Source organism: Empidonax traillii, unplaced genomic scaffold (assembly GCF_003031625.1).
Source record: "Empidonax traillii isolate 1590-97213 ecotype Southwest subspecies unplaced genomic scaffold, ASM303162v1 scaffold945:size354297, whole genome shotgun sequence".
NCBI classification, from domain to species: Eukaryota; Metazoa; Chordata; class Aves; order Passeriformes; family Tyrannidae; genus Empidonax; species Empidonax traillii.
The window spans coordinates 269,279-292,570 of NW_020956138.1; the positions used below are offsets into that span (position 1 = coordinate 269,279).

The window sequence follows — 23,292 nt, forward strand, 5'->3', positions numbered from 1 at the left end:
GTGCCCCTTTGTCCCGCCCGGACTCGTTGTCGCCGGTGCTCCCGCGTCCCGCTCCGCAGCCCCGCCGAGCCGCGTCCCGCTCGCACGTAAGGGATGAGCCGCCCCGCACCTTCCCTCAGTGCTTTCCCCTCGCTCTCGCGATCCCTGTGCTGTTGGGGACCTGGCAAAGGGCACTCCTGGGGGAGTGGGGTGGGGGTGTTCTACTGTAAAATGCAAAGTTTTTTAGGGATGAATGTAATACAAAGTTTGGGCTGGTTTTGGTTTTGTTTCTTTTTTTTTTTTTTTTTTAAATTCCTTTCCTTAAGACATATATTATTATCAAAGAAAAATTAAATATTTTGAAAAGAATCTAAGGTTTTGGACCACCTTCACCTTGCACTAGTGGAGCAAATGGTGCTTAGTCACTGGGAGGGGAATGTGGGCACAGATTCGGTCTCACTTGTTGCATCTGCGTTCATTTGCCATACCCTAGAATTGCCTCAGAGGTGAGTGCAGTCTCGTGGTTAAGCTCTAGCCAGAGCCCAGGTGGAACTCTTGTAAAGGTTCAGTAGGGCTGTCTCAAAGACTTGCCCTTGCCTATTTTCAGTGCCAGAGCACTTAGAATGCCAGGATTTCTGGCTGTTTGATGGGTGCTGTGGTGCTGAGTGCAGCAGGGCCTCTGCCACACAGGAGGAGTGCGCTGGTGCAGGGAGTTTGTCTCCATTGCCAGTTTTCACAACCAGCTTCGAGAGCTGCTGTTCACCCTTGTAGTCTGAGCTCTGCCCTTTCCTGGGATGTGGTACTGCCTGCATTGAGGTGGGAGGACTCGAAGACCAGCCTGCCCTGGCTCCCTGGGCTCGGTGGCTCCAAGGCCTTGAGGAGGCCACCCTGTGTACTTTGCCCTGCATTGACACGGAGGCCACATCTTGGGCTGAGTCAGGAGCATCCCGCGCCCTTCCCTCGGGTGTGTGCCGGCAGAGTGTCAGGTTCTGGGCTGAGGGCTGGCAACGCTGCCTGTTTCTTTCTGTGCTGCCTTTTGGTCATCTGCCGTGTGAAACAGCACAGGTACAGCTTTCTGAAGCCCTTCCTTTGAATCCTCCTTACTAGCATAGAGTGGTTCAGGGCAAGTATTTCACCTCCCCATGATCAGGGATGGGTTCTGGGGCAGCAGTAGCAGGCAATAAGGATGGTGTGTGGCAGTGGGGCTGAGCCAGTGCTGCTCTAGTCCCCACACTGCCAGGGCCACGGGGAAGGGGCTGCTCTGTATCTGAGTTTCTCAGGTGGAGCCACTGGAGCAGAGCTATACCGTGTCGATGGATCAAAACCATCTCTGATTTAGAGATCCCTACAACCCCCTTCCAGGAAAGGTAGGAAAGAAGGTGTTTCCAAGTTGAGAGTTGCTTTGTCTCAACTTCTCAATTTAACGACTATTTGAAATCAGCAATACTTGATCATCATTAGCTTCTGAGAACAGCACAGCATGTTTGGAAATCCGAAATGAAGCTTTGAAAGCTGTCTAGTCCATTGCCATGTGCTGTGGCTGAATCCTGTCTGTTGGGTATCAGATGTGGTAAGAGGTTTCAAAGCTGCTGTGTGCCATGCTGGCTGAAAGCTCGCAGAATACCCAGCTTCCTGCAGATAAACCTGATACGTTCGTGTTGCTGTTACAAAGATGGGGAGAATAAGTAATGACAGTCTCTTTATGAAAAAGCCTTTGTTTGCCACGGTGTTACATCACCATTCCCTTCTGTATGAGATTAAGGAAAACTGAGTCCCTTGAGCTTTGTTGTTAGGTCATGTTTCTCATTCTCTTACTTTCTGTTTCTCTCTGCTGAACATGCTCTGAGTTGCTGTTACGTGTCTGAAGAGCTGGACATCTGGTTTAGGAACAGTTTGATTGCTTGTTACATCCAGCTTTGTTTACGGTATCACTGGATAAGACCTTTCTTAAACATTTCATCTGTTCTAACCCTTCCTTATCCTTTGGTGTAATTCTACTGTCCCATATTGCATCAGCTTCTCCTTCATACAGGTGGCTTTTTGAACCTGTCTTGACAGAACTGTATTTTAATGATTTCAGACAGTTTCCCCAACTTTTCCCCAACTCTCTTCAGGGTATTTCTGGTGCTTGATCACACCAAGTTTGATGTCAATTGGAAGTTTTATGAGTAAGCTACTTTGCGGTCATAATCATGGAGAAAATATTTAATGGAACAAAAAGCAAAAAGCCTTGTGCAGCCTGTTTGAGATATTCTCCTGGGTTACAGAGAACTGCTCTGTAAGAGCTATCTTTAATGAAGTTAAAATTTAAAATTACTTCCTAGTGACTAAACTGTACTTCCTCAGGTGACTTAGAATATATAGATCTTGGCGAGAGTTTAAAATATACAGATATATACTCAGGACTGTTTCCCTGAGCTCTGTATGTGGACCTGTAAGATGATTTGGAACATCAGCAACGGTGAAAAGAGGGTTACTCAAACTACTATGAGAGCAGCACATTTGGTACTGGGGGCTCGTTAGCAAGGCGTGATCTCTATCCACCTTGTGCATTAATTCTATTATGGAGTGATTTCCTTCTTGGATGTTTGAAAAACAATCCCAATAGGACTTCTTCATACTCTCTTAAAATGTCCAGTACCTTCAACCTAGGTGATCATATTCTGTTTCATTGTCTTTGTTTTTTCAAAACAGGTGAAACCTCCAAAAGCACTTTCCCTTCAGGCTGTGATGGGATTGGTCTGGTGGTTGCTGCTCTGTGTCCCCACGCTGTCACCCATATTTGCTGAGGGGGTCACACGAGTCTATTACCTGGGGATCCATGAGGTGGACTGGAACTATGCTCCAACAGGGAGGAATGTGCTTGCTAACCAGAGCATTGCTCATAACCGGTATGTCTGGCTCTAAGAGAATTTAATCTGGGACTGACTTCAAATTGTCATTTGATGTGTAATTTTTGCAAGTATTTTGAGCATCTGAGCAAGCAAGAGACGCACTGATAGATTCTGATCTCTATGAGCTTAATGTTTAACTAGTTTTATCATAGGAGCATAGAACCTGTGTCAGTGGGAAAAGGAATGGTCAGTTTGAAGCATCCAGAGCCCATACACTGGAGGGAAGTGCATGGAAAAAAAACAAACAACAAAACCCAGCAAAACAGAATACAGAACAGTTTGTTCTAAAATAGCCCAGATTGTGCAATGCTCTGCCCTGAGGTTTCATTTTGCTTAGCTCTAGCTGGTGATCAGCTTGTGTATCCTGAGGCAGGATGACTTTTTATCTTGAGGTAAATGACTTCAGAGTCAGCTTTTTGTTTCAATGGAATTTCGAGCCTTAGACTTAATGGAGCTTCCTGCATGAGATTTTAGGGACTGTTTGAAAAATATTTTTGTTTTTCTTGCAAAAGTAAATCTGGAAACTGCTATAATTATTTTGAGTCATTACAAAAACAGGTTTTGGTTTTTATTTTGGCGGGTGTTTGGTTTTTTTCTTTAGTGGGTGTTTTTGTGTATGTGGTTTGTTTTGTTGTTTAATAGCTTTCCAAAGACTTTTGAAGGCATTTGTGCTCTTTCCCCTGCCCTCATTTTCTGTGGTGAATAGCCAGTATTTCTTGACCTGCTCTCTGTCCTTTACCCCTCCATGATAACTAACACTCGGGTTTATCCTTCAGAACCAGCACAGCAGGAAGAGGGGGGGTTCACAGAAACATCAGGGTCTGTCAGTTTAGCTTGGAAAAGTCTCTGTTCTCTGGAGATGCTGTATAGGTGTAAATTAGTTCACAGGAAACCCCCCAAAATTCAGGGTTAATAAAGATGTTATCACTGATTCCTGAAGTGATAGTGATTGCAGTGGTTTTTGTTTGCTTTCTCTCATAACACATGAAGAGAAGGAAATGAAATTCAAGGCCACTGAACTTAAAAGGAATTTAAAAACTGTTCTGTCACTGCAAACAATTAGCTAATGGGACTTCTTTGTACAATGATTGCAGAAGTGAAATTGCTGGCAGTTAGAAAGGGATGTGATGGCAATATGAACAATAGAGGTAGTAAAATCTTCGAAAAAATTTTTTGTTGGGAAGAAATGGACTGTGGGGAAAGACTCAGATCTATAAAATGAATTGTGAATTAACTTAAACTCTTTGCAGATGATGGCTGCAGGGCTGACTTGGCAAAGGGCTGAGCTCTGGATTGCATAGCTGCAGCCCCGCCCTGTACCTTTTTGAATGAAAAGTGCAATGCTTAATATCTCAGTCTCAGCTGTTCATGCTCTGATTTGTGTGTTAGAGTTTGCCTCCCTTCCAGGGCTGTTCTACTGCTGTGGTGATTGATCCAAAGGGGGAAGTTGGGGGAGTAACCTCATCTCTCATTTAGGCTGGTTCCATTAGTACCTGGACCATGATTCATCTCTTATCTATTAAGAATTAGCCATAAAGAGCAAATATGCTCATGAGTTGAACTTTAGTACCTGTATGAGGTTTTAACTCTGGAAGCTGGTTGCATGCTGGGTACGTACCTGCCTGACTCATCTGTCATTCTGCAAGAAATTCAGAATCTGTTAAGTATAAAATAACATTTCAGACTATCAATTTTGGCCAGAGAGCTCAGGAAACTTCTCCTCCTGCCTTGGGATTTAGCTGCAAATGCCCCATAGAAATTGAAGTGCGTTTCTCAGAGCCCAGTGAAGGCTGAAGGAGGCATGAGAAAGGTCCTTCCTGCAACACCCACATGGGATTGTCAGGGAGCCACTATCCTTCCCATTCCTTGTTCATAGGGCACAGTTCAGGGGTGCACTTCGTGTCCCTTGATGAAGAGGTGAGGTTGAAGTTGTGGCCATGCAGGGGTGGCTTAGAGCATCTCAGGGTCCTCTAATGCCCGAGTTTTCAGCTGTACCTGGGAAGGTGGAGTGTCAGTGTCACTGTACTGCGCTATCAACCAGCTGTTGGATATAACGATGCCTTTCCCTTTGAATTTAACAGCCAGGCCGCAGCCTTCCTCCAGCCTGGGAAAGACAGGGTGGGAAGCACGTACAAGAAATCTGTTTATAAGCAATACATGGACTCCACGTACACCACTGAGATCCCCAAACCTGGCTGGCTGGGGTTTCTTGGGCCTGTCATCCGAGCAGAAGTGGGAGATACCATTAAAGTACACCTAAAAAATTTTGCTACTCGACCGTATACAATCCATCCTCATGGTGTTTTCTACGAAAAGGACTCTGAAGGTAAATGAGCCACTGCCATCACAGAGACAGATTTTACTCACTGGGAACTTAGGAGTATGTGTGAAGGAGAGCTGTCTGTAAAGCCCCAGCTGGAAAGCAACTGCACTTGGTTGGTGTTGGGTTAGCAGGGTCGGGGGACTGGGAGTAGTTTCCTGACTTGTGCATTACAGTACATGGCCCAGGTTTCTTGGTTTTGGAAGAACCTCCAAAACACTGATTAACCCTAGAAATTGTAAAGAGGCTGACTGTGGGGCCACAGTGCAGAATTGAAGGCAAAGTAGCACTAGGTAGAATGGAAATAATCTTGCTGATTTTGTGTGACCCATTTACAGGGCAAATTGCCTTACAGTGGGCTGTGCCTCAGTGTCTCTTTGAGGGAGTAATGATTAAACACTATTTCAGCCTTGGGATGGTGAATCTCACTTTGAAATCTGCTACCCAAGTACATACATACAGGTCTGTTGAGTGAGAGTGGCTCAGTAGAAGGTTACGCGTGTGGGCATCTCGGCTCTTCTTGAATGGATGTTGTGATTGCTCAATTGTTCTAGGATCCCTGTATCCCGATATGTCCCCCCAGGATCAGAAGAAGGATGATGCCGTTTTCCCAGGAGGGAATTACACCTATACTTGGACTGTCCCTGAAGATCACAGCCCAACTGCTGATGACCCAAACTGCTTGACCTGGATCTACCACTCTCATATTGATGCACCAAGGGACATTGCATCTGGATTGATTGGGCCATTGCTTACATGTAAAAAAGGTAAAAAAACCACGAAAAAGCAGCCGAGGGCTGCAGTTTTGTAGTGTAAAGGTTTTGTGGTGACATGAATAAGGACAGGCTGTGAAAATACTCTGGTGAGTGTCTCCTAACTTCAGGGGAAAATCAGCTTGGTTAGAGAAGACAGTACTTGTGTTCTAGCAGGGTACTGGTCATTGTGTTGTCTTTATCTATTACTGACAGGGCAGGTGAGTTTGCAGGCCTCTTGATCCAAGAATGCAGCTTGAATCCTTGTTAAATGCAGGACTCTTGTCCAAGATGTAGTTTGTGTATTAAAAACATGGTGGCTGATTTCAGCAGGACTGAGAAGACTGAAGGTGTTGCAGCAGAGCCATGCAGTGGCAGAGCCGCTTGGAAGAGAGAACCATATTGGCAGGAATATATTGGAAAAGGGTGAGCTCACTGCTCTGCGGTGAGCTGGGAGGATGGTGGGAAAGCATCTTTCTCCAGTTCATGTGACAAGTGTGTCTCTGCTATTGCTATTTTAATCTCTTGCTTGATGTATGATTTTTCTGCATTCATTCCTCTCTCCTTTTCCCTCAGGAATACTGACAGGCAGCTCTCAAAGACGCCAGGATGTGGATGTTGATTTCTTTCTGATGTTCAGTGTGGTGGATGAGAACCTAAGCTGGTACCTGGATGAGAACATAGCATCATTTTGCAGAAATCCTGGCTCTGTAGACAAAGAAGATGAGGAATTCAAGGAGAGCAACAAAATGCATGGTCAGTGTCAGCTTTGTGAGGCCATTGACTCTGCCAAGACACTCAAGGGTGTCAGTGCTCCGGGATCTGCTCTGAGATCACATGCTGAGCAAATAATGTCACAGGGTGGGGCAGCAACTCCAGAAAAAGGAAGTGTTGTTTTGCTTTAATCTTTGACGAGTGAGCTTTTATACCCTTCGTTTTAGGAATGAGCTGTGGAACTAGGCTCTCCAAAAGAGAAGAGAAGGATGAGTTCTGGTTAGGTGCATCCTCCCATCGTGTCTGTGCTGTGACCTGCTAGTAGGAGCTTTGAAGGCCCCTTTTCTGCTCTCTGATTCTGGCTTGCTTGGTTTTCCAGCTATTAATGGTTATGTGTTTGGCAACCTCCCTGAGCTGACGATGTGTGCTGGGGATGATGTTTCATGGCACCTCTTTGGGATGGGAAATGAAATTGATGTTCATACAGCCTACTTCCATGGAGCAACACTCAATATCCGAGGCCATAGGACAGACGTGGCCAGCCTCTTCCCAGCCACTTTTGTTACAGCAGATATGATCCCCAGTGACACTGGGAGATGGCTGCTGAGCTGCCAGGTCAATGATCACATACAAGGTAAGGCAGAAGGTGGAATATGACCTGGACTCTTTGTCTTCCATTTTTTCTGTCAGTGTGGTCGTGTGATGTACAGTATAGTCGGAGACAGTGCCTTGGGCACGAGAAACAACTCCAGATGAATGGGTGATTCCTTGTCTTGGATAAATTGGAGTGGGTTGATTATTAATGTGAGGGGCAGCCTTAGTGAGGGTGATTTCTACCAGAGTATGATGTTCCACATTAGGTACAGCTGAAAGCTGAGATGAGGCAGACAGTGCCTTAATTGCTCTGCTGCCTATAAGGGGTGCTTGCATGGTAGAGCTGAGGACAGCAGAAGGCTCCAGTCACTTTTTATCTATATACTTCATAGCATCCAATACCTAAGGTTGGAAGCTCTGCTCACTGACAAACTGCTTGCTGTGGGAACTACCTACTTGCCTTCTCCCATCCACGTGCCTTTTGGAACAGCAGAGGGAAGGTGTCCAGTTAGTGGTGGGAAGGTGAGACTGTGTCCATTGCCCACTGGACTGGCTGAGGGGGCTAAGTATGCATGTCCTCCATGTCTTGGACAGCTGGAATGGCAGCACTGTATGAAGTCCGGCCCTGTTCTCGGCAAGCTCTGGCACCCACCCTGGAAGGGAGAGTTCGGAAATACTACATAGCTGCCAAGGAAGTGCAGTGGGACTACGGACCGTCAGGGCGTGATCAGAGCAGTGGGAAGCAGCTGAGTGAGGCAGGCAGGTAAGTGAGATGCTGGTGGGCTTGGGCAGTGTCTGGGGGCTCTGGCCTGTGTCAGGAAGGCTGTTCAGGAAAATGTGGAATTTTTTTCTTTTCATGCCTGCTATTCACATGAAGTACATTTCCTGAAGGCAGATCACCCTGTCTGGAAAGGAAGGCTGCTGTAGGCAGACAGCACTGAGCAGTACGGGTACCTCGGGCCTTCCCGTGGGAGTGCTGTGTGGCAAAGCTGTACCCACAGGCAGCAGGAGTCCTAGCAGATGTACAACATGAGCTGTCATGTTTGTCTCTGGGCTTCATTTTTGCTTGCTGTGCCTGACCTAGGAACAGATCTTTGTATTTAAGGAGTGGTTCAAAAAGCCCCTGATGCAGCTGACACAGGTGGCAGAGCTGGCCTGTGGATGGGCCTTAGGGTGGCCTTGTTGCAGGAAGCAGTTTCTAGAAAATGAAATGCAGGGACCTATTCTGTGACCAAGTGGCCATGATACCAGTTGGTGAGAGGTTTCCCCTTCAGGCTTTGGCTAATTGAAACAGAAATTCCTCTGCCTCCCCTCCCTTCCCTGGGAAGCTGCTGGAGAGGATATACCTCATTCAGATGGAGAAGGAGAAATGCAGAGCAGTTAATTATTTACCCAGTGCCATGCAGCAACTTTGCAGACCTTAGAACTGAAAGCTCTTTAGACCTGTGAACTGACATTGTAACTGTGCTGCCTCTCCTGCAAGGCTTGCTACGTCTGTGTTTGGCGAGGGTGGTGGCAGAGGAAATAAATCTTTTTACAGCTGTTTATTTTAGCTATGATTGTGGCTGTCCCCTGGGCTGTCCATGACCTCTGAAGAGCTTGGTGTTTTTGCACTGCCTTCCCACTGACTCCTTTACACATCTTGTGTAGAGGTGCTGATTACACCTGTGCTACCAAACCTGGCAGGTTCAGCTGGGAGAGAGCTGTCTGCCATAGGTGCTCTCTGAACATGCAAGTGGACAAGTCTGTAGGGGCAAAAAAGCTTTGAAGAGTCGAAACTGTGCTGGTTCCAAACTAAAGGTGCTGTCCTTTTCTGAAATGCTGCTTGATTTGGAGATGTTGCTGGCCTTGCCAGAGGGAGGTGGAGGGAGACCAGGGGAACATGACTGATTTTTTTTTTTTTTTTTTTTTTGCTATGAGATAACCTGACATTTGCTTTTTGCATTTAGCCCTGCTGAGCAGTATTTCAAGCGTAGCCTCTACCGTATTGGGGGTGTCTACTGGAAGGCAAAGTATGTAGAGTACACTGATGAGAGCTTCCGTGAGGAAAAGCAGCAATCAGAAGAAGAGAAACACCTTGGAATACTCGGTGAGAATCAACTAGGAACACAAATCCTCTGTCAGTATTGGTGAGAAGGATGCTGGTACTGGGAGTGCCAGTTAGCTGTACCTGCCCTCTTATTTTGAGGGGCACAGAGGTGCTTCACAACAGTCACATCAGAGCGAGTGGGACAGGCAAAAGTGGGAGGTGATACTTCAGAGCTGATTCTTAAGATATCTGAGAAACACAGTGTAGTATTTGTGACTAAAGCTAAACAGATCACAGCAGTAATTCCTGGTTAACATGTTTTTGACTGAGCCCCTTCAAGGCCTGCTGCAAACCCCATGTTCTCACAGAGACCTCTCCTGAATGGTGCTCCCTGTCACAGCTAAGTGTGCACACAGAGGCAGCCTGGCTCTTCAGCCCCTTCTGTGGCCTTGGGATGCTCTGTGGACCCAGGGCAGGTCAGGGGCTGTTGGGGACAGGCATGGTAAAGATTTGGTGTTCCTTTCTGGCTGGCTGGGGCAGGGGCTCAGACTGTGGTGAGCTTGGAGCATCCCACATCTCTGAGGCACGTGTGTTGGGAGGCTGAGGGAGGTTCGTGTAGTGGGAGAGAGACATGGGCCTTTCCCGAAGGCATTCCCACACATCTGGCTGTTCTGTTACTCCCCCTGTGAAGGCCTGACACCTCTGAGTTCTCTCGCAGACCCAGAGTGCTTTCAGATGATCTTTGGCAGTCCCTGCTCCCTCTGAACTCCCTTCAGCAGCCAGGGCACCCGCCACCTTTCCTCGTTAACCCCTGCAGCCTGGGGGAAGGTGCCCTGGCTGCTTTGTTTGGCCTGGTGGCCTGGGGAGGTGCTCTGTTGATGATCTGTTCTCTCTGCTATTTTCTAGGTCCAGTGATCAAAGCTGAAGTTGGAGACACCATCCTGGTGACGTTTTTTAACAAAGCTTCCTGGCCCTTCAGCATCCAACCACACGGAGTGTCCTATGGAAAGGCGTGGGAAGGGATGTGGTACCATGACGGTTGGTGGTTCCCTTTTCTTGAGTACACCCACTTCACCCTTAAGAGGTGCTGGGTGTTTTGGTGATGTGAACAAAGTAAAGCCTGCTATGAGTGTATCTGGTGAGAAGGTGTAACTGAGGTTTTGCAGGGACCTCAGGAATAATCCTGTAATCCCTGTTTTAAAGGCCTGTCTCAGAATGGGATGTCTGTGGCCCCACTGCACAACTTCACATACCGCTGGACTGTGCCGAGGCACGTGGGGCCCACGTCCAGTGACCCTCCCTGCCTCACCTGGATGTACAGCTCAGCTGTGAACCCTGTCAAAGACCCCAGCTCGGGCTTAGTGGGGCCTCTGCTCATCTGCCAGCCAGGCACTTTGGATGACAACAACAAACAGGTAAAGGGGTTTACCTGCCCTGCTCCTACCAGATTCTTTGCTTTCATGTAGAGAAAGAAAGTGTCAGCAAAACACTATAGAGCATAATGAAAACAAATATGCAATAGTGCAAGTCCAGGAGAGTCAAATCAAAGCCATGAGTCAGGTTAACGCTGGGACAGCTGGTGCCCAGGTCTAGCCTGGGAAAAGCCAGTAGTGTTCTGGGCTTCCAAGGGATGTTTGTTTTCAAGCAGAGCTGACCACAAAAAAGCATATGAAAATCCATGTCAGTCTTTATGCTTTTGATGAAGGAGAGGTGAAATCTGAAGGGCGAACAGAACTTCCTCTTGGAATTTCACTCAGGGATAGTCTATTACAGGAAATCAGTCCAGGGAAGACAGTAAATTGATATCTGGGGGAGGTGTCAGATAGATGGCGAGAGATAGCCTTGTTGTGAAAGAAGCAAGTGGCAGATAAACCAGCACTGCTGTCCTGTGGCACTGGGGAGTGGGGATGAGGACAGCTGCCCCCAGGGCCTCCCTGGGGAAGTTCACATTCAGTGGTGACTAAATTAGGAGTGCAGAAGAGGTCAGCACACTACCCAGGGTGGAATGTGGATCTGCTGGGCAGAGAGATCAGGAATATGCACAGCCCACATGGGCAGGTATTGGAAGAGTGTAAGCAAAACAGGGATGGACCCGTTTGTAAAGGTAGGACAGAGAAAAATCACCTGGCATGGCATTTCTGGCTCCACAATCTTAGGCAACCCTTTAATGAATGCTTAATTGTGGAAGGTGCATGGCCACTCCCCTGCACCTGTGTGCTGCAGTCTGGGAATTGCTCGCCTTCTTGGCAGGCCAGCTGCCTTGGTACTGCTGAGAACAGTGACGCTGGAGCAAGAGTCTGGACATCACCAGGATGTTCTTTTAGTGAGGAAACACACATGTTTTAGAGTGCATTTTGTAGGAGAATTAACACTTGCAAGGATTTAGGGTAATTTAAAAAAGCCCTAATTCCAGCCTGTGGTAGGAGGCAGGAGGAGTGGGGTGTGTTCATCGGCCGGCCTTGTGTCTGGGCTCTGGTCTCAGGCCTGGTTTGCACTGACACCTAAATATATGGGTGAGGGGAGAAGTGGGCAATGACTTCATGCCCTTGGCTGAGTTTTGATCAGTTTATTCATATGAAGTGTCATGAAAAATGCAAAAGTGGTGCTTTTTGTGAAATAAAAGAGGAACATTCAACATGAATAAAGGGACAGAGTCCTGGCCCTCAGTGAGCCAGGTTTAAAGGTAAAGGGGAACACAAGAGCATGGCAAAGCAGATTTAACTCTAAGGGTAGTTAATTTGTGTGTTTTAAAAATTAACAGCCATATTGTAATTATAGAAAGGGATCGACAGAGAATTTTACCTTCTCTTCAGTGTGTTTGATGAGAACCTCAGCTGGTATTTAAATGCCAACATAAAGTACTACTTGAGAATGGAAGAGACATCTGTAAAGAAGGATGATGGCTTCAAGGAATCCAACAGGATGCATGGTATGGTTGGATGCTGCTCTGTGGCATTGCAAGGAATGAACTTGTGAAGCATGGCGTGATGCTCACCTAAAGGCTGAACTGGGGGCTGGAGGGGCTGTGTGGTGTTGGCCTGGAATGAAACCAGCCTGGAGGCAGCAGGTGGGGTGTGCACAAGCAGCACAGCTGCTTGGGGGAGCATGTTCTGAGTGTATTCATGGGTGAATTGCAAATAAACTACCCTACTTTCCCGTGCCAGGCCTGTTCCGTGTATGCACAAAATTAATCTCCTGGCTGATGCCTGCCTTCAGAGAGTTAATTGCTTTCTCCTTTGCAGCCATCAATGGATTTATGTTTGGTAACTTGCCTGGGCTGGATATGTGTGATGGAGACAAAGTGTCCTGGCACCTCCTGGGCTTGGGCAGCGAAGCAGATGTACATGGAGCTGTGTTTCAGGGAAACACCCTGCAGATGAACGGCATGCGGAGAGATTCAGCCAGTCTGTTCCCCCACACATTTGCTACTGCCTTCATGCAGCCAGATAACAGCGGTGAGTGCCTGCACAGCTGCCTGGGCAGATGGAAGAGTCTCCCATTATGGTATTTGCTCCTGTGGCAAATTCTCTAGCACGGTGTGAACTCTTATAGGGTGAGCTGTGCTTCATGTGATTATTGTGTAAGAAAGCTTCCTGAGACAATTTTTGTGTAGAACTTTGTTGTGCCATTTCTTCAATGACTCCTTTTAACCTTGGCCTGTGGCAACCAAGCTGCCCAAACACCACACAGATATACTCAGCACATACTGACACTGGCTGGCAAAGCAGCTGTTTCCTGGAATCTTTAAAATCAACTGATTTCTTTGCTCGTCCTGCCCCCCTCAGGGACCTTTGAGATCTACTGCCAGACGAGCAATCACTACCAGTCTGGAATGAGGGAACAGTATGTTGTTTCCAAGTGTGGAAAGAGGGACCCTGCTCCTTCCCGTCGGTACACTGGAGTGCGGACGTACTACATCGCGGCCGAGGAGGTGGTGTGGGACTACGCGCCCGACCGGAGCTGGGAGAGGGAACGGCACAACCACTCTGCAGAGAGGTAGAGCCCACCTTCTGGGGAAACCTGTAGCAGTATCCCAGTAGACCCTGATGGAGCCTGTTGGGTGTCTTGGCCAACTTGTGACCTGGTGCATGTGCTGGTGGTGCTGCTGATGGTAGCGCAGCTCTCCAAGTCATTGCGCTTTCCATCGCAGCCAAAGCTGGCTCTGGGAAATCCCTTCAGCTTGTGGACCCCCTGCCACAGCTTAGTTGCTTACTCCCTGTGAGGTTTTTTGTATTCAACACTCGTTCTGCATTCCTCAGCTACGCCGACGTGTTTCTGAGCAACGAGAACGGACTGCTCGGCTCCAGGTACAAGAAAGCAGTTTACAGGGAGTACACGGATGGCACTTTCCAGACCCCCAAAGCCAGGATAAATGGTGATGAACACCTAGGGATTTTGGGTAAGGATGTGTGTAGAGGGTACACCTTCTGCTCACACAGCAATGATACTGGGGCTCTAGGGCTGCAGTGGCTCAGGGCAGTAACCTGAGGGCCCACTGAATATTTAGGTGTTTGCTGTGTATGCAAGTGAGGAGAAATGGGGACTTTCCTACCCATGTCTGACAGCTTTGCAGACAAAAGTTAGAAGAGTCCTAAGCACAGCTTGTAGGAAAGCCTGGGCTCTTCTGCCTACCTTTGCACCAGCATTCTGTCGTGGCTCAGGCAAAGCATGTTTTACAACTGCATTTCTCTGACTGGGGAACAGAGTGGAGGAGCAGTGACTAACTGAAGTCTGTGGAGACCCAGTTCTGTTTTTCCTGTGTTACAAACCTGTGCAAGGCTGTAAGTGGTGGCAGGGCAACCAGGCTGAGGCAGCAGCTGCCACTCAAAAGAGGCTGCAAATCAAGCAGTGTCTGACTTGTGACATTGTCAGGCCAAGTTGAATATTACCACATTTTTTGAAATCGACAGCAAGGGATGATCAACATTTTGCGACATTTAGCACAACAGTATTCAGAAATCAAGCCTTAGTTGTGCTGGGCCCAGTTAAGATGTGTAACCACCTTCATTGCCCTCATTGTGAAAGTCAGTCCAGTTTCCTAAGACTTGGATTGGGACTGACATCCAATTCTCTTTTTGGGAAGTAGAGAAGAGGGAGAGGAACGTCATAAATATTATAAGGGAATATCTCTAGGGAGATGTTGAGAGAGAGGTGGGAGTATCCCAGGAGATGTGCTGATGGATTTTGCTGGTCTCAGCGTATGTTCTTCCTGTCTCAAGGTCCTTTTCTGTGGGCAGAAGTGGGCGAGATTCTCAACGTGGTGTTCAAGAACAACGCCTCGCGGCCCTACTCTGTGCACGCACACGGGGTGCTGGAGCGGCACACAGGGCAGCCACAAGTGGCAAACCCCGGTAGGTCCCTGTCTCCAGTTTTCCTCTGTGGGCTGGCGCTGCTGATTTTAGCCCAGAGCTTGACTGGCTTCCTTAAGCAGCCTCAGATGTCCTGATTTTCTTATGATAGAGAACTGGAACTGAACAGTAATTGGTCTTTCAGGTCCAGCATGGTTTTGGTGATACCATTTGTGTGGGAATGACAGCCTTGGGAGCTCACATTTTGCTCTGACTTCTAGGATAAGTGTATGAGAGAGTTCTGTGTGCAGCTTTATTCCCCCACACTGAGTGTGGTCTGTCTGGGGGAAGGGGAAGGTGGTGGCAGGTAACAACTTAGCTAGTCCTTAGTAGCCATGGCATGGTGGAGGCCTGCTTTTCTTTGGCAGATGTATGAGCACAATAGTATGAAATAGGAGAAATGCACAATTGCTTACCAGGATCAGAGTGAAATTGCCACTTTGTTTCATGATAGATGCCAGTGTGTGTAATTTTTGATCCCCTCCAACTTGCCCAGGCTGTACAAGCCACAGCCAGGCTGTCAGCTGGGTCACGTCTTTCTGAAATAGATTGCTAATGTGCAAAAGAGTTATTTTAAAAACCAGTTTGAATAAGCATCATAAATACACTTCGAAAAGAGGAAAGATCACCTCATGCCCCATCTGACTGAAGAGAGGTGGAATTTCCATTCAGATCCAATCTCAAAGGCAGATAAACCTGAGTTGTGCTGGTATCAGACAGTGTGTACATCCTGTGACTCCTCTGCCTTGCTGTGAGAGGGGAGCTTCTGCTCTGCTTTCAGTGTTTGGGGAAGGAAGATGAAATTTCTGAAAAATGGAATAGAATTTGGACTATAGAGGCAGGATTTTCTTTTTCTATCTTGCTTTAAGTGGGTGTGTCACCTGGTGTGATGTGCTGCTCTGTCCCTCAGGTGACATTGTGACATACCGGTGGGAAGTTCCTGAGAGATCTGGTCCAGGGCCAAATGATTCAGCCTGTGTTCCTTGGATCTACTACTCCACGGTTGACACAGTAAAGGTAAAATAGAAGTAAGAGCCAGAAAAACCCAATTAGACCAATTTTTTACCCCATATAGAAAACAATGTGAGTTGGGTACAGTTTAGGGATTGGTCCAGCCAAGAGGTGGAACCACTTGGTGACACATCGAGTGTCCTCCTGGGAGAGGAAATCTTTCAAATTTGTCCTGATGTTTGTTCTTATTTTTTCCTAACAAACCTTCATAAACAAATTCCACTGTCTCCTTGCCACTAACCTTCCTTCAGTTATTTGCAGGATATTAGAACATCTCCCTGTCAGTCATGGTTTCTATTGGTGAGAGCCCTAGGGCTGATCTAGAAAGGCAGAAATTGTCCAGACTGAGGTCTTATGGATAAATCAGGAAGATTTGATTGTTGTTAGAATTGATTGTCACAGTACTGATTTCACAGGAGAAAAAACCTGGAGGATCCTGCAATAAACCATCACATTCAACCCAGAAATAATGGCCTTTTTATCTCAAAATTGCAGATGTTTTTGCAGTCACAGAGCAGAGAATATCTTGATACCATTCATATTTATGACTTTCAGATTTACATTTGTAAGAGCATCTATGGTTCCTTTGCTTTGGTGGCTGATGCTCTCCAACAAGGCTACTTGCACGGCAGCACCAGGTTTTTTTAAGTGGGGTGATGCAGGAACAGAAAATGATTGTTGAAAGGCAAAGAACTGTGTACAAAAGAGGGTGAGAAGGTCCTTGCCTCAGAGATTTCTCTTTCCTTCTGATTAGGATATGTACAGTGGGCTGATCGGGCCGCTGAAGGTCTGCCGGAGAGGGGCCCTGCGGTCTGATGGGACCAGGAAGGACGTAAAGAGGGAGTTTGCTCTGCTGTTCCTGGTTTTTGATGAAAATCAGTCCTGGTACTTGGAGGAGAATGTGAAACATTACAGTAAGGGAAATCATGAGGAGATCAGCCTGATGGATGAGAAATTTGTGGAAAGCAACAAAATGCACGGTAATGCCAGTCGGTGTTAACTCTGTAACCTCTCTAAGTAGTCAGGCCACCCCAAAACCTAGGAGCCTGACTCTTGGTGAATGCCCTTATCCTTTTCCCTCATCAGTGGCACAAACAGAATTAAACTGTCTATTCTCAATATAACAGCACAGCTACAGCCCAAATCTTTGATCTGCAGTGAGGGCTGATGATTGTGGCTCTATCAGGAGGAATACAACATCCAGGACAGAGAGGTTAATCTCTGATGTGTCTGACTCAGGAAAGGAAATAAAGTCAAACATGAAATTAACTTGTCAGACTAATTTAATTCTGTTTTCTCAGGGACCATCAGAATGTTAGATTTCAAATTAATTTTCTGAGCTGTGTGGCTGCAATACGTGGCTCAGTTGTGTTAGCTAATTATCAAAAAGCTATTTCTACCGTGGCAGGATGAACATATTTTTCTAAATTAGCATGTTATTTACCTTAGTTAGGGGGTTTTTCCATATTGTATCTGGATCTGTCTAAAATATTCTCAGCAAAACAGGCCCTTTAGCAACTGCAGAGATAAGAATAATGAGGAGTTACATTATGTGTGCTGGCGTTACTACTGGTTTTGTATGGCTGAGATAAATACTCTCCAAATACATGAAGGTGTAATTGTTAACCCAGTACTACAGCTAGCAGAACCAGTAGGCTGAAGTTGGATGCTTGTTTGAGGCTACACAAAGTGTCTGTGGGAGATCTGGGAGTAAAACCCTGGTGCTCTGTCCTTAGTTCCCGTCTCTTTCCATCTTATTCCCTCTGTTGTCATCTGGGCATGAAAATGAAAGTCTGTGTGTGCCATGGCAGTCAGCTAACTCACTGTTTGGATCCCTTTCCTGCATGCGCAGTCACAGCGGGATTCCTTCCAGCTGTGCTACTTGAGAGATAAAGTCCTGCCATGCAGGGATTTTACAAGTGGTTGGAATGTGACGTGTGGCCAGGCTGAGGCACAGCACCACAGGGCTGCCCGCTGGCAGGACTTACCCCTTGTTGTTGTTCACCAAGGAAAGTGCTCAGACATTTATGTGTATGTAGGTATATACATGTTTTTCCATCACTGGGCTAAGGAGGCCGTTTTTATGCATCTTGACTTCTAGAGGAAACCATCTGCTGGCTGACTGCAGGTTTACAGAAAGAGGTAGTTTTTGAGATTTATTTGAGCTGAGCTACAGCATGGCCTTGGGTGTGAGTCACTTTTCCTGGCTGTAAGCAGAGTGGAGAAGTAGCTGATCTGGGGAGAGACTGCCAAACTGTTGGGGGACTGTCATGTGGGGGAAACTAACTGCTGATGCACTGGTTGCTTTATGAGCTCTGTGGCCTGTAACTTGCCCTGCATGTTCTTCCTCTGAGGTGGTGCAGCACCTTTACCATTTCACTAACAGCCTTTTCCCCTCTATTATTTACTGCACAGCAATCAATGGCAGGCTTTATGCCAACTTGCCTGGGCTGACCATGTACCAGGGAGAGTGGGTGAACTGGTACCTGCTGGGGATGGGTCAGGAGATTGATGTCCACACAGTCCATTTTCATGCTGAGACCTTCATATACAAGGTAAGAGTATCTGCTGACGGTAAAGCTGATATCAGCACTTTTGCTTGACTCTGGACTTGAATTTTTTTTTAAGGACTCCACAGCAGTTTCACCCTGATAGGAAAGGGATGTGGTTTTACACATCTCAGTCTGACTCCCTGAACCTCTGCGATGTGCTGAGATGCCCAGCTTAATCCTTGCTAGGATTAGGCATTACCAGATTGTGTTCACTTCCCCTCGAGCTGCCCTCGAGCTGCCCTCGAGCTGCTTTTCGAAAGCTTTTTTTTTTTTTTTTTTGAGCTTTAAAAAGGTGAGGTGGTATTTAGTGACACTGGCAGAGTTTTCCTCCTGAGAAGATGCAGAGAGCAGTGCAGCTAATGGCCTCTCTTCTCTGACAGAATGGCAAAAGCTATAGAGCAGATGTTGTAGATCTGTTCCCTGGGACCTTTGAAACGGTGGAGATGCTGGTTGGGAACCCTGGGACATGGCTGCTTCACTGTCATGTGTCTGACCATATCCATGCCGGGATGGAGATCCTCTTCACCGTCCTGCCTAGAGCAGGTAGGGAGCTTTCACTGTAACTGTAAAACATGCAGCAGCGCTTTCTGCTACCGCTGCAAAATTCTGCCTGTTTGCATCACACGTACAATGCCCTTACATGTACCATAAGCAGCCAGGTAATGGAGCAGTTCATTACCTAAGTACAGTTAATTTAAGATATTCCCTTTGGATATGTTAATACCTGGAGCTGGAGTTAATAACAAATTGTTTTCTGGATTTTACATTGCCTATGTTGTTATTGTGACTTTGATTTTAGCTTGTATCAGAGATGCAATGTTCAGCCCTCAGCCAATAATTGTTCTAAGAGCTGGAAGGTGCTCAGAGGTGAGTGATACTCAGTACTGGGTTTGACTGTGATGGAGTCCACACGGTGATGCGATCTTAGATTTGTTACCAATCAAAAGAGCTGTGAAGGCCCCAGTGGTTTGGCTGTGGGTGACCAGTGCCTGGCCAGTGTCAGGGCCATCTCTGTTTCTTCCTCAGCACTTTTCTTTCAAAAGTGGGGAAGGGTTGTGTTGTGGAACGGGGGCTGCCTCTGAAGCAGGCAATACAAAAATGTTCTTGTCTTATGTGGAGAGGGAAAACACTGACAGGAGAAATGAAAACTTGCAAGCCCTGGAAACCATGCTGCCTCTGAATCCAGTCCTCACCAGATGTGCCCTGTTCTGAACTCTGCCTGCTCAGCCCAACACCTTCTCACCTTCCTTTTGTTTCCTTTCAGAGTCAGAGCTGGAAGTTGTGAGCGTTACTGCAGGTATGGTGTGGACAGCACTGCCAAACCCTGTCTGTGTAAGGGGGAGAGGGCAGATCCCTGAGCAGCACAGAGCTTTGTATCATACAAGGAGGGGCAGGAGCACACACAGCACCCACAGCCTCTCCTCTGCCAACCTGGCAGCACCTCAGCCCAAGGCCTGGCTGTGATGGATAGCGGGGAGAGCTCCAGACTGCTTTGTTTATCTGCCTGCCAAGTGTCTGTGCCCTGGGATAGAATTAAGGAAGTTGGGCTGGTTAGGCTTGTTTGTGTTAGGTGGAAAAGTTTGGAGACCTTGCACCCTGTTGTTCCTGCTATGTATGGATTCAGCTTCAGAGGAGAGTGTGAGCTTAGGAACTGGCAGAGACTCAGAGGGTGCTGAAGGAGGGTGCCCAAGATGAGTTGTCCACCTGTCTTGGACTGTCAATGACTCTGTGGTTTAGGAAAGTTTCACCATCACCACTACAAGCTGAAGGGATGGACTCAGCATGAAACAAGCACATTTGCCTTCAGCTCTGATATTCCCCTAAGAAAAGAGCCCAAGCTGTGCCCGGGGTTTTTTGGGTGTTGTAAAGGACAGATGTGAGAAGACATTTGATTGAGCAGCACCAGCAGAAGATACAATCCCTTTGAAATTTTCTGTGGTAAAAGTCTGAGTAGTTTAGGGTGGTGGTTTATTTTCCTGATTTTTCATCTTTTTTCCAAACTCGTTGATAATACCTTATTGTTTGTCTCTCAGGGTTGCCATGTGAGGATGAGTTCCAGAAGATTATGCTTTTTGGATCTAAGGTGGCCCAAGGGCAGATAGAGGCCACAGTCATCGCTCTGGCTGTTGTGGGGGTCCTGCTGCTCCTGGTCGCCGGCATCCTCCTGGGAACAGTCATCCATCTGGAGAGGCAAAAGAGGCTACGACGCAATCGGAGATCCATCCTGGATGACGGATTCAAACTCATGTCTCAAAAGAATTCCGGGCTCTAAAAGCCATGTACAAACATTGGGCTGTGTGATTGGAGCAGGGGCTGGATCCTTGTCCACAGAAAAGATTTTGGGGCATCATTTCAATTGTGTACTGTACTTCTAGAAGCTGAGGAGGGGAAGCTGGAACCCTGACTTCTTCATATATCCTTCTCAGCCCTCTGTAAAGAAAACGTCTGTCTGTGAGAGACCCAAGAGATTTGAACTGACTGAAGACAAGTAACGAGTGAAAAAGGTCCTTCTTAAATGCTCCTCTTCCCCTGAGAAAGAAGGGAGACATTTTCTTCTCTCCAGAACAACTCCACTTGGTTTTTCCTTGCAGACTAGCTCAGGCCCCATTCCAGTCTTGCTCCATTGCCAGAACTGAGTTGGGAATTATCTCCCAAAAAACTGTGAGCCATTAAAGTAATTATTGTCAAGCGGGGGGGGGGGATAATATTTTCAGTTTTGTGAATCAATTAAGAATACAGAAGAGAAATTGTTAATTTAGAGTTGGATTGCTGTTTTTTGATGAGCAGGTGGGCCAACACAAATTCAGGGTAGTGCATGTCACAGTGAGTGCCCCATCAAGGACCATGACAAGAGCTGTGCCTCACTCTCAGCCTTGCTCTGACATGTCCTTCAGCCTCCCTGCAAGCCTCGGGCTGCCTTTGGATCGGGGTCAGGCACCTCCTACTCCCTGTTCCCTCTGCCACAGCTGCCTGCCAGGGGCCAGGGTGGGTGGTGGGACTAACCTCTGTGGCCCACCCCGTGGGCTGTGGTAGTCATTCTCCAGTGGCAGCCATGCCCACATACGTCACTGTCACCTCAGCCTGTGGGCCAGGTACCAAGCAGTTCCCTATGAAATATCTGTCTTTGGCTCACCCCCAGGAATTCCCGTTATCAAAATGGATGCAGGTTAGTGCTTACATATTTCTGTGCCTGGTTTTAAAGTGGAAAGAGCATAAAAAATCTATTCTGAGTGGCTTTCACGGGCAATTAAAGCAGCTAAATGGCTGTAATGAGAAGGGACTGCTGGTGGCTCTTCAGGTATAACAGCACCGTTTTCTTCAGAACAATAGTTATCACATATTTAATCATGTTCAATTCATATTGGGTCCCTGCGTATTTCCAGCTGCCTTTTCCTTTGGCAGTGAGAACAAAGCTCATTAATTTCCTTTCATTACACTTCATTAAGCCTGGTGAGGGGCTGGATGGCTGTTGAGCATTCATATTCAGAGCATTCTTTGCTCAGATTCAGGCCTGGTTTAGCTGCTGCTGCAAAACAGAGCCCATCAGTCCATGGGGAATTTAGAAGCTATGGCATCAGAAATAAGAACCAAGAAGGAAGCCTTTTAATTTTTTCACCATGAGCTTGTTAAAAAATAGATCAAAAAGGTTTGGAGCCTGCACTGAGACAGAAGAGTGAGTGTAAATGTATTCCCTTGCTTCAGGGCAGCAGAATGGGGGAGTTGCCCTTCCTGCATCCCGTGCCCAGCCTGGGGTTTGGGTGCTGTCTCCAGGCAGGGTGGTGGCACAGGGCCAGGAGCTGCTGCTGCTGAGGGCCACTCAGGCTGCACATGGGACATGTGTGAGTCACTGACTATTCTGGGATGTGAGAACAGCAGGACTGGACATGTGATTATCATACAGCTATCATGAAATTAGCATTCATGGTGTTAAAGTCTCCTCTGGAAATCAATTTGTTTGTTAATTTGCTCCTATTTTGGGGAAAGTAAATCTGTTGCTTGGCAGGTGCTTTATAAATCTGATATCCTTTGGTGTTCTTGAGAGACAGGCCTGATTCTACTTCTTTTAACTGTGGGAAGGATGGGTGAGATGAAACAGTCACCTATCCTTGAAGACCCCCAGGGAAAGAATAAGGGAGGAGTTCAGTCTGTTGGGAGCAAAAGAGAGCAGGTCTAGTCAAAGATCCTGCTGCGTAAGGGACAGAGCAGTGTGTGCCATGTGGTAGTCTCTGGAGAGAGGAATTCTCTCTTATTCATTGTCATCAAGTATAACAAAGAAATTATGTCTCTTTGTACAGAAGGATGTTGATACGGGAAGTTTTGCAGTCTGTCACTATAAGGAGCTGACAGAGAACCCTGCTTGTAGGGCCTTTCTCTCTGATCCTTATTTTTCATATTTAGGTATTATTTTCTTCAAATGAAAGCTTTCCCTTTAGAAGCAATCAAAGAGCAGCCATCTTCTTTGGGTCAGGCTGATGTGCTTTGTGAGAAGCAAACAAGCAGAAAGCAAAGCTGAGGAGGGCAGTGAGCCTGGTGTGTCCCTCCTGCTGCTGGAGGCTGCCCTGGAACAGCAGTGGCCCTGCGTGGGAAGGAGGTCAGGTCACTGGTGAGAAAGTTCTACTTCCCTTGTCATTGCCAAATACAGAAAGGTCCTCAGCCAAACATAACACGTGGGAGAGGCCACCAGTGTGGGCCCTCTTGTAGGTTCAGTCTCCAGTTTTGGTGTTTCCCCCCAGTCCTCTCGCAGATCTCTGGGTCGTGGTGGCTGGGAGGCAGTGTGGTGAGTGATGTACAGCCAGATTTCAGTGGGCTTATCAAAACTGAGCCTCTCGAACGAGGCTGAGCATGAGGATTGTGATTAGTCCAATTTACAGACTCTCAGTTTGTTAAACAACAAAAAACCCCGAAGTGTGAGAGCATCTGAATGTTGCATTTGACATTGTGATGTCAAACCTCTATGAAGACAGAAGTAATTTGTTCTGTTTGTGCTGAGCGAGCTCCTTGCTGGCTCCTGGGTGTGTGTCACGGTGAGATTGGCTGTGGCAAACGTGATCAGCTGAGTGTGGAGCACAGCGTGGAGAGGCAGAATGTGAGAACTGACT

General features: G+C 47.1%; 1 protein-coding gene across 4 annotated transcripts; it reads left to right on the top strand.

The window, feature by feature from the left end:
- Positions 1 to 3: 3 nt before the first annotated feature.
- On the top strand, positions 4 to 20,947 carry HEPH (hephaestin). Of its 4 annotated transcripts, none has more exons than XM_027903214.1 (21): positions 4 to 86; positions 2,674 to 2,870; positions 4,955 to 5,199; positions 5,748 to 5,960; positions 6,522 to 6,701; positions 7,039 to 7,293; positions 7,848 to 8,016; positions 9,203 to 9,342; positions 10,189 to 10,320; positions 10,486 to 10,697; positions 12,061 to 12,211; positions 12,525 to 12,737; positions 13,068 to 13,278; positions 13,542 to 13,681; positions 14,502 to 14,633; positions 15,541 to 15,647; positions 16,396 to 16,621; positions 18,057 to 18,196; positions 18,574 to 18,736; positions 19,458 to 19,490; positions 20,227 to 20,947. In XM_027903214.1, the coding sequence occupies exons 2-21, from the start codon at positions 2,710 to 2,712 to the stop codon at positions 20,463 to 20,465; spliced, it is 3,462 nt and encodes a 1,153-aa protein (XP_027759015.1). In that variant the 5' UTR covers positions 4 to 86; positions 2,674 to 2,709; the 3' UTR covers positions 20,466 to 20,947. The 4 variants fall into 4 exon arrangements, 3 of the variants coding, with proteins under 3 accessions (XP_027759015.1, XP_027759016.1, XP_027759017.1); XM_027903215.1 differs by lacking the exon at positions 4 to 86 and adding an exon at positions 1,023 to 1,044; XR_003573430.1 differs by lacking the exons at positions 19,458 to 19,490; positions 20,227 to 20,947 and adding an exon at positions 17,743 to 17,783 and having other exon boundaries at positions 18,574 to 18,689.
- Positions 20,948 to 23,292: the final 2,345 nt, after the last annotated feature.